The sequence below is a fragment of the Bombus flavifrons genome, chromosome 9, assembly GCF_040668555.2.
Source record: "Bombus flavifrons isolate JBK064 chromosome 9, iyBomFlav1_principal, whole genome shotgun sequence".
In the NCBI taxonomy this organism is placed as follows: Eukaryota; Metazoa; Arthropoda; class Insecta; order Hymenoptera; family Apidae; genus Bombus; species Bombus flavifrons.
This window is the reverse complement of record NC_138450.1, coordinates 7,135,294-7,148,030: the sequence shown is the minus strand read 5'-3', so window position 1 is coordinate 7,148,030 and position 12,737 is coordinate 7,135,294. Positions and strand designations below refer to the sequence as shown.

Here is a 12,737-nt window from a genome sequence, read left to right as displayed (position 1 = left end):
TGCTCCCATCGCGCGAATTCTCCTCTCCTTTTATGCCTGAGATTGAACTTTTCTCCGCAGGATGCAGAAACGGTATCTATGTTATTGCGGTAGACAGGCGGCTGAAAAAATCTCGGGATTACGAGGACATTCTAGCCGGTAACGAGATAATAAAGAGAACAGCTTTGTAGCTTCGCGGCGAACTCTTTACCATCCCCTCTTGGTAGTCGGTTTTTCTTCCTCTTTGTTGCACCTTTTCCCTATTTTTTCTTTCGGTGCGTTTCTTTTCTTCTTTTTTTTTCTTTTTCAAATCCCGTTTCCGTGCTCTTGTAACTCGCGTGCTCGTTGCGCTGGAAATAAAATTCTTGTGCTCCGCTCGGTGACGAGCTCGGATTCGAGAACGATCTTTTTACGGTTTGGCTCTGGCGATGATGGAAAGAGGAAGCGACGCGTTTGATGGATTGCACCTTGCGGAAATTTGGCCTTCTACTTAGCTCCGTTGTTCACGGTTTACAGCTTTTTCTTGGTGCCGAGGTTTATTCTGGGTTTAATTGGAATTGTTAAAATTTGACGCGAAAATTGGAATTTGAATTTAATAATGTAATTATGTACTCTGACGAATGTCTTCTATATTTCACTGCTCTTTCAATCATCTTGCATTTAATTGATATCGTTCGTAGGTATTTAAAAAAAGATTGTAAAGTACAGGTCTTAGTGACTTAATTTGTTAATAAATAATATTGACGATATTTGAACCAAATTTGTTTATGACATAAATGATTCAGATAAGATGTATTTTTGCAATTTTTGCAAAATTTCCCAATTAATTAATCCATGGAGGAGGCTATTCTTATTGTAACTTTACTTTTACTTTACTTTTACTTTACTTTTTTTTCCATTGAGAGAAATAACTGTGTAATTCTATTTCCATCTAACTATGCATAAATTTTCTGTTAAAGAGAATAATAATACAATAAAAAGTATTCGTTTCTTTGTTTCAGCGAACTCTCCAAAAACGATTGAGAACCTAGGGGATTCGATCTCGTCGGAGTTGGAAGGTAATCCGCCCTTGTGGGTCACGAAGAAAACTGGCACGCATGGTCAGGAAGTCTACATAAATAATGCGAAGATCCTTATGGAACGTAGCAATTTCCAATCGAAGGTTACCGTTGCAGGCGACGTAATGACTCAGGTTAGCGTTTTATAACGGTTGTTCAATTTTTTCAAGTCAGAGATTTTCAAATCATAGCTCTAAGCCTCATTTAAACTAGTCAAATTAATAATAAATTTTAAAAGGTCAACGAATACAAACACAATACAATTTTGTATAAAGGAGAAGAATGAAAAAATTGTATTTAATATTTTATGACAATTTCACATTAAATTTTATCTGAATGTCAAGCAACCAATTATTAGATCAAATTTGTTTCAACTAGTCGAAGTTTGTCAACATTTTGTGCTGATTTTGTGAATATAGTCGTACCTCTGTAATTGTTTTGTTTGGCATATAATAGACAATGTTTTCATTTATTTAACAAAAACTTCACTTTCGTCAAGCATTGTAGTCACGTTGCAAAACATTCTAAAGAAGGAAAAAACACAATCGTGTCGAGAATTGTTCTACGTTTCACGGTAGATTTCTGTGGCGGTTAATTTAATCGCAAATTACTTTTTTGCGAGCGTAATCTCGCGAGTAATTAAGTTAGTTTACGCGGTGCTCCGCGTGAACATGACTTCCGGCGTTCTCGTCGCGATATTCGCGAAACTGCACCTAAGAAGTTGGCATGACGCACTTTCTCTTCTAACGAGCTTTTAATGAGCTGTACTATTCTGTCGGAGTACGAAGCCTCGTTAAATCGATGAATATCGACTCGTCTCGTCGATAAGCTCGTCGAATATTCTTCCCATCCCCAGGCGATGCTTCTTATCGACAAAGGTTTCGCTCTCTGTGAAACAGAAACGCAGCCATCCAATAAAAATTCAACGAATAGAAAGTGGAAAGCGTGAAGGAAGCTTTTTGCAAATGCGGCTGGAAACTTGGATTACTTTGAATCTACTCATAGAATAGAGATTCAGGTAGAATTATCAGAGGAATTGCACAGTTAAAATTTGATAAATGAATGATAAATGAATTGAAGGTCACAGATTTTTTTAATTTCAATGTCACTTTACGTCGAATAAAAGAATTGATGTCTGAAATGATTTATCTTTTAAAATGTTTCTGTAAAGATCCTGAAAAGTTTTTATGTTTTAAGCATAGTGATATTACTTTCTATAGTCATCCTACCTAACCAAGATGCAAACTAGTTTATGTTGAACATAGGAGTTAATATTTTTATTTTTATTATTATTTTTTTTTTAGATATTAGATACTAACAATATTTTAGATTTAATTAATTGTATCTAGTATAGGGAAAGATTATATTTCAAGCATAATTGCTTCGTGTAATAATTGATTTCAAATTCAATTACCACTCGGCAACCCCAAAGTTTCAGTACTTCTTACTTCAGAATTGAGGTGTAATTGCTTCTTGTAGCAAAGGTGTCCTTGTATGATTAGAAACTACTTAGCCTAAGTTCTGTTATACGGTCAATTAAGTCACTAACCAAATTTGCTAATTACGCTTTAATCGCAACTTAGACTCGTAATCAATTTTAACTCCGTAACATACAGATTTATCAATTTCAAATTAATAAATGGGAAAGTTCACTTTATAACTATCTGTTATATTCCTTTCGATCTCCGTTCTGAAACATTTGATACTCCCAACGTCCACCGTTCTTCGAATCAGTTCCCGAGAAATTTCCTTTAATCTACATCCAGTATTATCGGACCGATGAAAATCATGGAGGGACCAGTCTTCGACTAATCTCTTCAACGCGCTCGACCGTAGATCAAGTCTCTCTTCCGTTCATCTCCCTCTGACCCTTTGCGCTCTTTTTTTCTCCGGTTCACTTTTCTCTCTCCCGCTGGTATTAGAGAAACTTTTCTCATCCACTTAACGCAGAAGTTCTATCGCGGCCGATACTTCCTGGCCGTTCGTAGAGCACGAAAGTATCGGATCATAATTAATGTAGACAAAAGTGGGCTAATCGAATAACTTTTTACATTCCGATTCGATGAACTTCGCCGTCTACTGCCGGCTACCTCGATGAAGCTCGAGCCGGAACTTTCTTTTACGCTCTGATGATTAACTCATCGGCAACACGGTTGCTTCTTCGCAACCAACTACGCTCGAATTCTGTTAATGCAGAAACAATCAAATTACTCTTTCATGCACCGTCAACATCTAATTATTAAGAGCGGTAGATATATTTTAGAAACGTTGTAATCCTTTTGTGACGGAGCATCCTCATTTGTAGGAATCAATTAAATAGAAAGAATTTTCTTATAAAGGTATTTTTTAAAAGTATCGTATTTTAAAAATATGTTCTTAAGTTTCTGAATTCAGAGGATGAAGCGATTTGTAATTTTTATTTAATCTGTTAGCAACAAATTATTTTTATATGTTTTATATATATATATATATATATATATATATATATATATATTATTTTCAGATTATATTATTGTACTTGGATAATATTTCATAAAATTAAAAATAATAATGATTTTATACATAAATATAGAATACGAATGATTTTTTATTCAAATATATATATTTACACCAATTTTTTAAAAAGTGTTTAATAAAACGAGAACAAAAATTCTAGAAGTTTAGACACGAAAATCTCTTCTAAAATCGTTTTGAAGAAAAAATTTGCGAACATGGAATTAAATCTAAATCCAGCTAGTGTTCAAGTAAAATTTTAATGTGGGTCAAAATTAATCCGATCCTCGTTGTACGCAATCCGCTGTCCGAAGATTAAAATGTAAAGCAGCAATAAAAATTTGCCGTAGAAATACATTGTCAGTAGCACCACAATTTCTGCTTGCTAAATTCCCCTGTATTGTTCGATTTCCAGATATGAAAGAACAAGCTCAAAGAATTTCGCTACGTAATATACTTCGATTTCATATCTGATTTTCATTCCTGTGAAAAAATTTATCGAATTTACCTTTTAATATTTCCAATTTTCTACAATATTTACTTCAAAATAAAATGTCTACATTCTAGCAAATCTGTACTAGATTTCTAATACATTGTTTACATAAGAATCTATGTAAACAGAAAGATCCCAAAAATGTAAAATTCACAATTAAATTTAAACGAATTTACAGAATATTAATAAAATCGCGCGCCTCAAAGCCACCAACACGAATAGGTAACTAGAACAAGAATTCGTTAGGCAAATCTCACTTCTATTGTATCTCTGTCATTTCCAATATTACGCAGAATTTTCGAAATTTCTCTATTATTTTCAAAATCATTCGCGTATCCCAATTATTTTCAATTTTTACCATTCACGTGTCTGTACAATTTCCAATATCCCAAAAGCCAAACATCAGCCCTTAAAAAAAATAAACAAAGCACACCCCTATTCCACTCGATACCCATTCGATTAACTTTCGAAGCATAAACCACCCTTATCCCGCGTTGTCCTAACAAACTCACACCTTTATAGCTCAGAAAACAGGTTCACACCCTTCGAAGATGGCTCGAACAAAGGGCGTGCTGTTCCCCATTGACTAAACGCAGCCTATCGAATATTCTCACGCAGCTTCACCCTGTTCAACGACGAAACTATCCGCCAAGTATTCGACCAGCCCTCTGACTGATTTTCAATTTGCTCCTCATCCTGGATACGTTGCTTTGAAACGACTCTGCTGCTCTCTTTCAACCCGTTTTTTTTCGCTCGCTCCAGCTCGTGGCCTCACCCTGACGCGCGCCATTTTCCCCCCCATTAACCGTAACTCTTTAGTCGATCCGGCTGATGGGTCGACGGAGTTATTCGGCCTGGAATTTCTTTAAATTGTTAAGAAACAGGGACGGGAGCAGGGGACGCCTCGGGCGACGCGTCAACGAGGCGCGTTCCAACAGCGTCTAATGAGATCAAAAGCCCGCGAGCTTTCCAGATTAAAAACGTCCCCGCCTTCTTGACCCGACAGACCTCCGCTGCTCTTTCTACGGACTTTCTATAGACGTGTGTAGTATATCGGAGAATTCTTCTATTTGCTTGGTATTCCGAGGGTGGATGGAGAAGTCGTTAAGTCTCTTGGTTATTGAAATTTTTAAGGAGAGTTGCAGTGGTCGGAAAGTTAAAGTAGTTTGTCGAAGGATGTAGTTAACTCTATGCATTCTAGTGTTTTGAATGTTGGATTTGTAAGATATATTTAATATATTCCGGTACAAGACGTAATATATTTTTGTTGTAATGCATAATATTTTATGGTATGTGTGTGTGTGTATAGTATCTCGCCTTGAAGAATAAATAAAACACAGGCGATAATCGAGACAGCGTGATGTGTGCGGGAAAATTGGTTCCTTTTTTATGTATAAATATGTATCCGCGAGCGTAATATCTGTACGTGTATATTTTTTCGTTTCTTCTTGTATGCATTTCAAAGAAATATAATAGTTGAAATAAAACTAAACTGTACCAGTCTTACAAATACAATGTCGATTCGAGTTGTCCGTTAAATATGGACTTCAATACTATTTAGTGATTAATTCTCTACTTGATTAATAAAATATAGATTGATTTCAAATTCTATTGACATAATTGGAACAATCGTGACTCATTAGAATGCTAATGAAATTTCAAAATGCTTTATGTAACGCACACAATATATACGTGAAACGCTTCTTGAAGTAGATTCTTTCAAAGCAGGTTGATATATTGAATTCCAAAATCACTATCTTCAGAAAAAGTTGTAATTATATCACGTTTTACACGCAGCACATAAATTTGTTTTCAAATTATCGATAAAATGATTTTTCCTTTACATTTCGACTTCTCGAGGTCTCTTAACTCTTCTCAGCTTTGTTTTTTTTTTTTTTTTTTTGTCTCTTTCGATCGTTAGTGAAACGTTTTCGTGTTAGCGTACATTTTTTAACAAGCCGTAACGCTGCGCTGTTTTGTCCTCTTGGCTCACAGAGAGATTCGGTCGCATTTACACCGGCGAAATCTCGGCTTTATTTCGTTCCAAATCGAGTTACCGCGTAGAACCAACTTCTCTGATACTTTTCCCTTCTTCTTGTCCCATCGCATTCCCGGCCCTCCCGAGGGAAGTTTCTCTACAGACTGCTGGAGTGTCTCGTAAAAGGAAATTGCATCGTGAAGGAGACGAGCCGACGCAACCGCGAAAACTGCCTTGAGACGCGGAATTCGTTTTCTAGATTGAGCACGAGACGTAATCGTTAATTCGTCGTTGATCTTGGCATAAACGATTCTGTCTCTAGTCTTTACGGATTCTTTTCACTTTGTCACGATCTTCACTTGGTAAAGAAATAAGAGATGATTTCTCCAGTTCGTAAAGGAGTTACTTATATAATTTCTTTAATCAATACTAAATCAACTAGCCTGTAACGTCTAACGAAAAATTTTCTAATACACGTGAAAGCCAATCACGTGTTTTATTTTTCATACGAGAATGATTTTAAAATCCAATACCTCGTCAAATAGCTATTACCAAGATTGGTATTACCAAGATTGTCTTTTTATTTGGTGTAGCTATAGAGTTTTCTTGAAGAATATTACATTAAAATGATTGATTTCTCAACTTTCTTGAAAAATATTGATTTCGAAAATGGTTCTATTAATTTATAGTTATATCTATATAGCGATTATAATAAATCTATTAATATCATATTTATAATTTAAGCTTTTTTCACTAAACTTTATGGATTTGTTATCTTTTCGACCTTATTACTATCACAAGTATCTAGGTGGCAATATCTCTTGAGTATCTTTCGAATCATTAATCTACTTGTAAAATTCATATCTACAATTACAAGAAAAATGAAGATTATTAATGAAGCACCTACCTATTATAAACTTCTGTTAAAAACATTAATTTTTGTTATTTCACCATTATTCATTTAGACTATAACGATAAATCCACTTATATCCTTTTATAAAGAAAAATCTGGATATATTTTTCACTCAAGAAAGTATTGATTCCGAATACTATTTCATCTGTAATGTAGTTAACTTAAAATAAACATAATCATAAAATAAACGAAATATAATTCCTGTATTTTTTAACCGACTTACAGAGCACGTTTCGATAAAACGAATTAAAATATCATTACTAGCATATTTTAACATTGCAAAACAATGTGATCGCTTTGATTTTTTGTCGACAATAACAAGGAAGCTTTAAATTGTCTCATACCGTAACTCGTAATAATACCCAATCGATTTAACGATGAAATATTCCAGCGTTCCATATCCATTTTGCCGCGAGTGCGGCATATATTTTACATATCTATGGAATTGAAAGCGGATATGCGCGTATTATTCCCATACATGTATTTCAACCAGAGGCACATACACACACGTACACGCGCTCTCGATATACATACGCATATGTATACGCACATTCTATATTCCGTTCTACGGTATCAAGATGAAAGTCGAATTTGTCTTCCAACGGAAATATCCTTTTAAAAGCAAACGCTGTGTATCTTTGATGTTGCCTTCGTCTCCTGATTTTATGACATTTGTTCTATTCAAACGGTGTAATGAATACAAATTGATCATAAATTTAAATTGAAACACCGTAGACGCGTCGCATCTTCTAGTTAACCGCCGAAACAGATTCGCGTTAATAAGCTTCTTTCTCCATTTTTATTCCTTTCGAATTGCACTTCTTTCGATTTTCCATCAATATTCTTTTGTTTTTGTTCGATATGAATTTCTGCCAGGAATTTACATTGCATCTAATTCCTATCTTTCTAGAATGAATTGAAACTATGATTGAAGAAAATCCAGAAATTTATTTTTTCAATCAATGAAATATGTATATTTTATTTAGTATCGGATCGCTTTTAGCTAGTTGTTTATTTTGTTCATATGCGTTTTTAGTTTAGATTCTATTATTCATAAATAGCAGTTTTACTCCACGATTGCTCCATTCACTTTTACCGCGATTTCAATTCGATTTCAATCTTGCCACTATTTAATTATAAATCAAGCATGACCGATTCAATTCTGGTTCAGTCATTACATGTATTTTTAATTAAATTTGTTATTTCTCTGTGTGCCGTGTATTTCGTTTATTTTACAGTTAAAGTTCTATAAAATTTTAGTTTAATTTCAGTACTAATCCGACTTCATACTTCATTTTCTTCCGATTTAAATTCAATTCCTATTCCATTTTCAAACAACGCGTCTCTATTCCTACTGTTCAGGTTCAATTTAATCGATTCCAAATTAATGTCCATTTCATTCCTATTTAGTTGCATTTAATTGAAATATTAGTACAATTTAATTCTGTTAGCTTTAGCCAACCGAATCAGTATAGTAATCAATACATAATGCAGTTCTACAAAATACAGTATGTAATTATAAATCATTCCATTGAAGTATACAATTTTTATCACCTTTAATGGAGGGTCTCATAAAAATGGTAGAAATCTTTATCAAAAATAAAATAAGTCCAGGTAATCTATACATAAAATTTGTATTTATTTAAAAGATTTTGTTATGAATGTCCACTTATACTCTTTACCTATTAATCCTTTTATTAAAGTTCTTCTACACGCTGTCTATTAAGTTCTTTATTAAGTTACTATTCTACTCTTCGTGTATTGATTCCTTCTACTCGTTCGTTTATTAAATTATATGCCATTCTGCTCTTCTCCTGTTAAATTAGTACTAAATTTTATTATTCAATTTCTCCTATTAAATTCTTTCCTACTAAATTAACATGATACATAACGTCTAATAAATTCTAACTTTACTCACAATTTTCTCAAACTGAATATTTTGTACCATTTTTCATCCGAACCTCATGCCAATGGACTTGTATTCAAAATTAATACATTTTACACTGCGTAAAAGTAACAGATAGCTTATTCGCCAACTCTACGCTCTATACACTGATGCGTATCAAAGTTTCTCAACTTTTGTTACATCACTTGGTGGGATTAGCGGCCTGCTTTTCTCCATAGAATTTTAGATTCATGGATAATCTCGCCTCGGTGGCGCAAGGCGTCGCGCCGTTCCTTCGTTCTAACTACGGCTTTTCTGGCCTTCACGCGGCATCGTTCTTCGAGCTGTGAATAACAGAGGCTTTAGGAATTTCCTCGGAGTATTTTTTCGCTGGGCATCCAACATGTGATATAGTCCGCGGAGCGAGATCGTAAACGTTAATGGTGCCGGGACTTTGTCAGTTATTACGGTACTTCCGAGTTGATCTCGTGTTCCACCGAGGATATACTTCCGGGCAGAAAAGCGAAAACGGAACGGCGTAGCGGCTTAAATAAGCTGGGAAATATAATATTTTTATACGATTTCAAGCTGTCCAGCGCTCCGTGTTAACCATTGCGTTCTTTTAACGTCCTTGTTACGATGTCGCGGTGTTAGAGCCGAATTCAGTTTTAGTTCTCTGCTATCGTTTCTAGTTTTTTCTTTTTCCCATACTGAGCCGATCGATAACGATGATAATAATACGTATAATTAACGTAATAATCTACAACCTTACAATTAGAAAATTCTTCGCTGATTGTCACGATTATATCAGTACAATTTACAACGAATATGAAGGTGCATGAAACGTAGAAGATATAATATATCTGGCGAAAATGACTATACAACGAGTAAACAACGTGGGAATAGCCACTATAAACACATAAATAAGTGTTAAATTTGAGTTTGTTAATACGTGAATCGCTAATTGGTTTAAATACTTCTATAACTTTTGACGAGTTTTCAGATTCGTTCCAAATTTCGTCGACGTAATCACAATAGTCGAGTCTCATTATAGTGTTAATGAAATTTCAAAATGTTTTATATAACGCAGGTGTAATAATATATTCGTAAACAGTTTCTACGAATACTTTCGTAAGCCACTGTTACTGTGTTCGTAAAAGCCCGCAAATCTGCCGCAGGAAATACGCGTCCATGATAAACTTTTAATGGGTGTTAACAGGGCGAGAACGTTGCGATCCGATTTTGCACGAAGATTAGCGGAGGTCAGTTGGCGTGGTTTTAATCTCGCGTAGCGTTCCTGTTCGTCGAATGAGGGGAAGCAAAAGGGGAAATGAGTAGAGGAAATCGGCGCCATGGTGTCTGGACGCCACACCCTGATAAACCCGGAACCGTCCGCTGTTCTCGGCACACAAGACGAAGAAGAGCGTTATAGTAATCGAACGGAATGGAACCGGCAGTTTATGTTCTCAATTCGCGCTTTCTCGTATCTTAGGCAAGTTTTGCGCGTATACTCGCCAACAGGCAAGCAAATGGGAACGCGAAACGGACGTGTTTTTACGCTCGTCTATCACTTACGAGCCATGATTTTCCGAATTCGGTAATGGTTTTCGGAAATGGGTCGCCGAACGAATTGTCTGCCTCGACCTAAAATAGAATCCTTACTTATTCGCTCGAGACAATCGAAAATCCTGTTGCCTTCGTACGACGAATGTTTTAATGCTTCCGGCAGGAAATGGCTTGTTTTATTTCATGAAAGCAGATTCGTGCCAGTAGATCAGTAGTGAAGGGATGTTATTTGAATTTTTAGGGGCAATTTGTTTCTGATTCATTTGGATTCGTAATTTCGTTGTTATAAAACTGATAGTATGGAAGAAGACTTTTTATTACGTTTGTCTTTTGTAGCGGTCACTGAAGATATTAGGAATCTAGCGATTCTTTATATTTATTTTTTCTTTTTTTGTGTATTTGATAAATTTGATTGCAACAAAGATATGAAAAGTGCAGAACTAAATTTTACTATATTAAATATTTACTGTAATTTTTAACATTTATATTTATTTCTTTCGATTGAATAAATTTCAAGTTTGGAACATTTCTGTCATTAGCTTAGTTTTATTACCACTTTAGCGTGAAGAATGAGTTTCTAATTTTTAATTTTCATTGCCGATGGCTTGTAAATAATCTGTATTTAAAACACCATACAAGTTCGTAAACATATAACAAAGATACTCGCGAAACCGTCGTAAAATTCCACTCCATTAACTAAGCATTTGTTAATTTACGTGTCCGCTGGGATACCATGAAGAAACAATTAATTACGAATAGCCATAACGAACCATTCGCCTGTTTTTATTAATGGTCGCATTCGAGGGTGTAAATGTGACTTCGGCCCCAAGACGGTGGCTAGGACGGGCTGAACTTCGAATTAACGACCTCTTGGAGAAATGTTATAGTATTCCCCCCTGTGCTCTATCATCTGTGATAAAAACAACGGCAAACTAAACCAGAAGTAAATTGAAAACGTTGAAATATCGCTAATGCATGGGTTGTAATTAAGGAAATTTTACGGTACTGAATTTCGAACTAATTTCATGAAGAAAATATTTCCAATGAAAGTTTGAAAGAAAACATATTAGTAAGAGAGATACTAAGTAACTTCTTAACGGATTTTACTTCTCCAGATTTTTGACAAAAGGTGGAATCACACATCACAGGTTAAAATAAAAGAATTGAAAGCGCAGAAATAATGAAATTTGTCGAAAAATGAGAAAATGATGTGATACGTATGGAAAATACACCTAAGTAAAATTTAAACATAAGAACGATAAACGATACATAGACTTTTCGTTCGAAATTTTGCAAAATGCACATAGTTTTGTGCTATAATTAAAAATGTGTATTATTATAGTGATACTATTATGAACAACATTGTTCGAAAAATATATACAGTTGTTGCAATAAACCTTAAATACACGAGTAACGCCTATTAAAACTATTACAAGTTTAAACAATTACTGTTACAAAACTAATGGAAATTTTTAAAACCTATTGCACTCAGCAGAAAGAGTAAACCTTCCTTTGTAATATGCTTTTCGTTTCATTTCGATCCGACTTTCCATTGTCCAGATATCGTCGTTCGAAGAGTACCGAATTTTTCAATAATTTTCTATCGCTGTCTCTCTCGCACGCTCGGACCTCTCACTTGCACAGCGTCACTGACCAATCACAACCTAGTCAATAGTGCGCTGGTCAATGACAGACAGCGTCTGCGTTTTTTTTACTATTTCTACTATTAAACGTACGCATTTCCTGAAAGAGATATAGGTCAGACCGCTGCAGGCTGTCATTCATAGTTTCATAGGCTTAGATACATCGCTATTATACTTTCTAGTGCTGTATCTTCGGAACCAATTGAGATATCGACGTAAATCAAAATGCATTATTAAGGATACTCTTTTGACTATCTTCTAGGCAGATAATACTTAAATATTTCATGATTGTTTTATGTGTATTATTTATAAAATGTTAATGCAGTACTTGATGAAACTTGTTGGTATGTTATTTTTATTAAGTCTAAAAGAAAAAAGACTTTTCGTAGAGAATTAGATGGCTTTACATTAGTTTTTGTATACGAAATTTTTACACTATAAATTTCCTATTTCTCAAAGTAATAGAAGTTTCAAGGCTCAATTACAGAAAATTTAAACTTAGAAATTATATCTTTTAAGAAAATGATATATTGCACAAAGGAACACGATTCAATGTTTTGTATGTTCTTTTATTTCAATTTTCAGACCTTCGTTGTACAGGAAATTATAACGGAATTGCACTTCTACTATAAATACATGTTTGTATTTAAGATCGAAAATTACTTTCGCGACTGTTTTACTGCCATAAAATTTCATGGTGTTGAAAACAACGGATTTCGATAGAAATAG

At 34.5% G+C, this 12,737-nt stretch overlaps 1 protein-coding gene across 3 annotated transcripts in view; it reads left to right on the top strand.

The window, feature by feature from the left end:
• Positions 1–12,737, top strand: part of Fas1 (fasciclin 1 Fas1 domain-containing) — a 378,308-nt gene that overhangs the window by 282,091 nt on the left and 83,480 nt on the right. For all 3 annotated transcript variants that reach the window (XM_069120610.1, XM_069120612.1, XM_069120609.1), the window contains exon 3: positions 981–1,171. In XM_069120610.1, the coding sequence (XP_068976711.1) occupies positions 981–1,171 (191 nt within the window). The remainder of the gene's footprint in view (positions 1–980; positions 1,172–12,737) is intronic.